The sequence below is a fragment of the Carlito syrichta genome, unplaced genomic scaffold, assembly GCF_000164805.1.
Source record: "Carlito syrichta isolate Samal-C Ts95f unplaced genomic scaffold, Tarsius_syrichta-2.0.1 Scaffold49289, whole genome shotgun sequence".
In the NCBI taxonomy this organism is placed as follows: domain Eukaryota; kingdom Metazoa; phylum Chordata; class Mammalia; order Primates; family Tarsiidae; genus Carlito; species Carlito syrichta.
The window spans coordinates 200-7,472 of NW_006993385.1; the positions used below are offsets into that span (position 1 = coordinate 200).

General features: G+C 42.0%; 1 protein-coding gene across 1 annotated transcript; it reads right to left on the reverse strand.

The window, feature by feature from the left end:
• Window positions 1-209: 209 nt before the first annotated feature.
• On the reverse strand, window positions 210-1,489 carry LOC103250234 (PRAME family member 20-like; the record flags this gene model as incomplete). Its single annotated transcript, XM_008048836.1, has 2 exons — window positions 1,203-1,489; window positions 210-785 (listed from the first exon to the last, which is right to left on the reverse strand). Coding segments are annotated over exons 1-2 (863 nt in total), but the record flags the coding sequence as incomplete, so codon positions are not given.
• Window positions 1,490-7,273: the final 5,784 nt, after the last annotated feature.

Genomic DNA, 7,273 nt, shown 5'->3' on the forward strand with positions numbered 1-7,273 from the left:
CCCTATTTGGTGCCTCAGCCTATATTGGGGTGGCTAAGTGATACCCACATCAAGGTAGAACAGTGAACACCACAGTGTGTTGATATTCTAGAATCTTTATCACTGTGACATCACCACTGGCTAGCACACAGCAAATGTCCTTCAGTGTTTGCTGCAACAAAGGAAGGCTTTGCTCTGGTCTACAGAAACAGCTCCCCATCCTTCCTCACCTGAGTAGCTGGTCCAGGTGACCTTCAAGAAAGGGGACAGAGTCCATGTCGAGCTTCTGGAGGTGATCCAGCTTGAGAAACTTAGAGGTGAATTGGGCAACAAACTCCTCCTTCTTTTCTGGGGAAATATAGGGAGAAACATAGATGTGGGAGAGGGCAAATTTGTGGAGATTACGCATCTGACCCAGGTAAGGAGCAAACCGTGCCAGGGTGGACAGTGTCCAGGTGTAATTCACTTCTACCTCCTGGATACAATCCAGATCAACCAGTTTTAGGGCCTTTCTGATATTTTTGATGGACATTGCAAAGATCTTCAGGTTCTTACAGCATATGTGTAGTAAACCTTTTCTCAGCTTGGCCCACAGAAAGAGGAAGATAAAGAATTCATCTAAGGTTCTTTCCTTGAGATGCAGGTCTATGAACACCTTCAGTGGCTGCTGCCTTCCTCTCCCCGGACAATCCTCCACTGGTTTTCTCCTGCTCATGGCCTTTGGGGAGCACACAGTGGCTCCTGACCATACACTCCAGAAGTTCTGATCAACATTCCGTAAATCCAGCACTTGCAGTTTCCACCTCCTCCTTGGGGGAAAAAAGAGAGATTCTCAGCATTTTGACCAGAAATCCACCTCTAACCTAAGCTTATGCTCCACACCGTGGACACTGGCTGTTTCCATTCCCGCATGTGCTCCCTCTCCCTGACTTTACTCCATTCTCTTTCATTTTTGACGAAGCCTGGCCTCCACTTCCAGTACCTTTAAGTTCCATTGGGAGGAGTGAGATTTCTGTTCCCTCAGTGGTCCCTGCATGGTAAGTAGTCCTATTGTCAGGGAACTCTTTCCAAGAAGAGGCTCAGCAGGTCAGGGCCTCTCTGGATTTCCTCACTGGCACCATCAGAAGTCTCTGGTCTACCCTCTGACCCCTACTCTAACTGACCCAGCTGTCCCTTCCCAGAACTCCTGGACCCTTCCTAGTAGGACATCAGGATCACCTCACCTGGAGTGAATATTCTGGGAAAGCAGCCCATCAAGCCCATCCAGCACAGTTTTTAAGATCTCCAGTTGAGGTGTCTTCATCAGGGAGCCCAGAGGAAGCCTGGGAAAGGGCCAGGCCTGCACCATTGCCTTCAGTGTCTCACTGCGTCTCCTGGTAAATGCCTCCATGAACAGAGGTGGAAAGAGCTCCACAGGCAGCTCCTTCAGAGCAGAGATGACCATGGCCTCCTTCTCCAACAGGCTCTGCCCTGCCAGTTCCAGGAGTCTGGGTGGGGTCTGGATGCTCATCATGATTCTGCAATGAAAGGAAATCTGGGGATCCATTCAGAGAAAAGACATTCTGATCAGGCCACACCTACACAACCCCTTCTTTTCCTTGGCCAATCCCCCTGCTCTGACAGCTTACCCCAATTTCACTGAACACTCAGTGGTCACAGAGACATACTTTTACCCCTGCTGTTACGTGTGGAAAATCTTTCCACAAGTGCCAATGAGGTACAAAGTGGCCACCAGCACATTCACTTCCATCGAGTGCTCTACTTGATTCCATTCAAACTGGGAATTGGGTCAGCAGAGATTAAAGTCTATTGCTCTACCCTATTTGAGGATATTACTGGTTACCACTCAAGCCCCTAGGAAAATGCACGTGAGCGTGTCATGTGGCCCAACACAACCCACATTCTCAGTTCCTAACCTGGCTGGGAATAATTAAGGAGACGTTCCTATGATAAGTTTTCATTCCTTTTCATTTTTAAAAACTAAATGAGGAAATGTAAAAGTCATGTTAAGTATTATTGAGCATGGAGAAATGAGAGATGGAAAACATTAGCTCTCGGATGTAGAGCCCTACGCACATGCCTTACACTTTTAGAAATCATTGCTTAGAAATGTAGCTAGAAGGAGTAGAGCCCATATTTAGAACAAGACCTCATTATTAAAAATATTGTATAGGATATTTTTAAGGTTTTCATAAAATGAAAGTTTATACTGCAAAACCACAAAGTCAAGTAACCATATTTTAAAAGCACACAAAATACATGCATAAAAGTCAAGAAATAAAATTCCAGTCAATTATTTTTAATTTTTCTAAAAAATTCTAACTAGTGAAGCAATTTTAAAATGACATGAACCAAGCTCAAACTGAAATGTTTAAGAGGAAGGCAGCACTACACTTACAGGCAAAATCAAAGGCTTATATTTTTCATTTTTAAAAAAGGCATAAAAAAGAAAATTCTGTCTTTTCCATTTGGACATCTAGCTGATGACTGATCATAATGTTGAGTCTTTATGGTGGGCCAGGACTTACCAGATTGATGTGGTTGAGAGGGGGATCACACCTCACAGAAACCAGACAGTGACTCCAGGCTCCAAACTTCTGGATCTCCCCAGCTGCTCTTCGGATGTCCTTGTTGACCTTCCTAACATGCCACCTCTTTTCAACTGGTGGTTTCCAATCAGAAAGTGATATCTGATTAAATTCCTGAATCTCCACCCACTTAATCCTGATTAGGTTTTTAAAATTTTCCCCAGATTAATTTATATCAACAGATAAGTAATCTTGAAAAGGAAAGGATTAGGATTAGGAGGAAAATGAAGAAATCATAAATTGATGAATACCAAAAACATCGATGGGGTTTTACTAATATGTGAACTTTACGTTCTTAAGTGTGAGACACAGAAGGGTTCAATCTCTCCCTGACATTAGGCAGGTGATCTGCTGGACTCAGGTGATTTTTTCTGCCTCAGCCTTCCAAGTAACTTAAACTATAGGCACATGCCACCATGCCCGGCTACTTTTATTTTTAATTTATTGTAAAGTTGAGGTCTCTCCAGTTGCCCAGGCTGGTCTCAAACCCATAGGCCTAGGCAATCCTCTCACCTTGGCCTCTCAAAGTGCTGGGATTATAGGCATGAGTCACCGCACCCAGCCTTTTTTTTCTCTGAGTCAGCATCTTACTCTGTCATTCAGGATGGAGGACAGTGGCATGCTCATGATTACCGCAACCTCGACCTACTGGGTCAGGAGATCCTTCTGCTGCAAACGTCCAAGTCGCTGGAACTACAGATACGTGCCTCAACACTTGGCTTTTTATTATTATTATTATAGAGGTGAGATCTTGTCAAGTTGCCCTGGCTGGTTCAAACCCCTGAGCCCAAACAATCCTATCCTCTTGCTTTGGCCTCCCAAAGTGCTGGGATTACAGGCTTGAGCCACACACCTGGCGTGAGGCACATTTTGACACTTGTTTTGTTTTTGTGTGGATATCTAGTCATTCACACAATGTTTGTTGAAAAGAGTTTTCTTTCCCCCATTGAATTACATTGGCATTTTATCCAAACTGTCTACATAGATGTGAATGTATTTGTGGATTGTCTCTTTTGTTCCTGATACGACATAACATGGAATCAATATACTCAGTGAGTCACCATTTTACCATTGCCTAGATCTGTCATGTTTTTCTAGCAGTTCACTTTAATTTACCTTCTAATTACTAGCCAAGGCTAGAACCGGTTTCTTGGAGGTAGCTATTGATAATTGTTTTGCAACCCCCTCCCCAGCTTAGTTTGCACTAATTAACTTTTCTATTTCCAATATTTGCCTCCACCCATAAGACCCAAGTTGATCTAATCAGCCCTTTGTGGCCTCACACAGACTCCATCATCATTGCAACCATCATGTGACTAAGCCACCCATCTGCCTGCCATCCATCACCTGATGTCAGTTCCTGTGTGTACCTGTACTCTGTGATAACAGGGCAATCACCTTGATAACCTCTCTCATCAAAGGGAAAGTTTAAAAGGATTCTACTCTGAGTGACTAGTCTTCATTGTTTTACTAAATGCTGGTGTGGCCATGTGCTCTTAGAGCTATGGCCACCGCCATGTTTCCTAAGCTAAAAATTTCCAGCTAAGAATTGTTTAGGATAATGAAACAAGTAATCAGAAGGGAAGACAATTACAAGAGGGGAAAGAAAGTATTTGAAAACTGGCTAATACAGAATCTTAATGAAAACTATAAGTTCTGCTTCTCTGTGTGTCTGTATGTCATGTGTATATACACGTTACACATATGTGATATTTTTATACTAAAGTATATAACAGAGCTCTGATTAGTTGGTTTGGAGAAAAAGTAAGTGCCTAAATCAAATATATTATCAGAAAAGTAGACCCTAACCCAAATGTTCTTTAGTTCATGTGACTTAGAAAATCTTTGATAAATAACACCAATTTAATATTGTTGGTTTCATAAAAACAGTTGTGTCATCTGATCAGCAAAATAGTGACTGACTAACAGGCACATGCTGTAAAAATGGTTAATAGAAAAATAACTTCAGGTGATTGTTAGTTTTGTTCAATAACTTATAAAATCTTCATAAATAGCTTAAACATAATTTTTAAAATGAGTAAATTAGACTTGGTACTTCCTATGAGGCTGAGTTGGGTAAGCAGCCTCATCTTCCCCAGCATCCTGGGTATTGACCAAAATGTGGTCAGAACAACCTTGCTCTTGGGGAAAACTTCCATGGCCTCCCCGGGGAGTGTCTGCAGAGCCACACAGTCAGGATGAGCAAGTTAAGCCTAGAGCTGTACAATGGCCCTCTGGAGACTTGTGGTCTCAGTGTTCTCCACCACAGACTTTCCCAGCTTCGGGATGAGCTGAAGGAGACACTGAGGGACTTAGGAATTCCTAAGAGGGTCTTGTTCTGTACCATCCCCTCCCCTCACTGTGGCAACAGTGAATTCTATGACTTGGAGCCCTACCAGTACTGCTGTTGGATGCCTGCCTAGTTTGGGGCATATCTCAAAAGCGTTCTTCAGTTTACTTGAAAATTGTCTAGGGTGTAGGTAGCATGAGCATAAGACCCATTCTTTCAGATGTTTTCTTGGTATGAATGGGAAACAGAAAGGTGATGCAGAAAGTAGGGGGCAGGCCCCAAGGGGAATGTTGACCTTGAGAGCAAATGGGACCTTTGGGGACATGTGTCCTGTAGAGTCAGAAATAGGAATCGGAATATCTAAAGTAGGATTTGCACTTGAGAATCACATGAAGAGTTAGTTCTGCGTGAATCATATAAGGAAATGGTCATTAATAAAAGGAACATCATTGCAAATTCTCTGGTGTCCTCCATGATCGTTTAACTTGTTTGAGCAATTTATACCTTGGGAATTGCCAGTTACTGATGAGGAGAAAAGAAGCACTGAGATGTCTGTGATTAATCATGTTTGTCTCTAGGAAGTCAAGGTGTCAAAACAACGTTCGACCAATTGGATCAATTCTCTTCCATTCCTTTCTTCCATCTGGACATTGGTTATCTTGCTATTTTCTGCAGCTGTTCAGTGTGTTAATACACACCATGTGGACACACGGTACATGGAGCATTCTAAGTGAGTAAGCATGACCCACTGGAGTAAAGCCCTTTCAATGTCTCTCAGTGATAATCAGATGCTGAGACCCTTTTCCCTCCTAATAAGTGGATCCAGAAGAATCAGTTCCTGGAATGCTGGGAAAGGGCTTCAATGCACAGGGTGTGGTTCTATGCCCTGGGAGGGGACATCCACACTGGAAGGGGGGGGTACCAAAAAAACCTCAGAATTTATTTATGAAACATTATGTATTTATTTTTACATGTTTAAGCTTTGGTCACTTTCAAAATACTTCCTGTTAGATGCAGAAGTATTTTGTCCTGGTCAGAAGAGTTTTTTGAACTCATCATTTTGGATGCCCTTTAGTGCTACTGCCATTTTTTTTTCACCTCTTCCACATCAGCAAAACATTTCCCTTTGATAACTTTGCTCATCTAAGGAAACAAGAAAAAGCCACTGGAGGTGAGATCAGGTGATGAGAAAGGGTGGGGTATGGAGATCATTTTGATTTTGATCAAAAACTGGTAAACACTCAGCACAGTGTTGTCAGGTGTGTTATCATGGTGATAGAACCAGCCATCTGCCTGCCATAACTAGGGATGTTTCTTCTGTAAACTGTGACACAATCTTCTCAAAACTTCCACATAAAAACTTTGATTGACCATTTGATCCAGAAGAACAAATTCTCTACAAGGAGTGTTCTACAAGGTGCCCACCTCCAATCAATAAGTCCTGGTTTGGGGGGGTTCACACTGTTTATTGTCTGCAATCTCAGGACATTACAAACTCATGGCCGTCAAGTTGGTGGATAACTGCCCTTTCTGAATAAAATTAGTTGTTTCTACTAAAAATGTCCAAATCACCCTATAGCAAAATACTAAAATGATAAGGCATGCAACATGTTTTAAATGTTTCTATATGACATTCACAAACTTACCCTTGGGGAGGAGCTAGTTCAGGACAATGAAATATCTCAACATCTCCCTTCTCCAGTCAAGGAGGCTAGCGTGGCATGTTTTGAAATTTATGTATCAACCAGGCATGGTGGCTCACACCTGTAATCCCAGCACTTTAGGAGGCAGAAGTGAGAGGACTGCCAGAGCCCAGGGATTTGAGACCAGCTTGGGTAACTTGGCAAGACCTCATCTCTATAATAAATCATAAAATTAGTCAAGCATGGTAGTGTGCACCTGTAGTTCCAGCTACCTAGAAGGTTGAAACTGAAGGATCATCTTAGCCTGGCAGATCGAACTGCAGTGTCTGTGAGATTGCCATTATACTCTAACCTGGGTGACAGAGTGAGACTCCAACTCAAAAAAAAAAAAAGAAGAAGAGAAAGAAAAAAAGAAATAAAGAAAAGAAACGAAGGAAGGAAGGAAGATAGAAAGAAAGAAAAGAAAAACCTACTGGACCTGAGATCCTGGGTCTCCCCTCACCCCCTTCTACTTCAAAAATATAAATTCCATGGGAGACTTTTACAAAAAGATATTGAGTGAGTTGAAGAAATGAATAAGTAGTATCTATGTTTATGATTTTACATGAGTGGAATTATTTTGCATGTGTTATTCTGTACTTGGGTTTCCTGTTTTCACTTGATGATGTCGACATCACTAATTTAATGTGGCCCATAAATATTTAAGTCATTACTTGTTTTTTTAATTATTAATTCTCAATGTAAAGATGTGGGATACAATTCAGGGTTAGGTA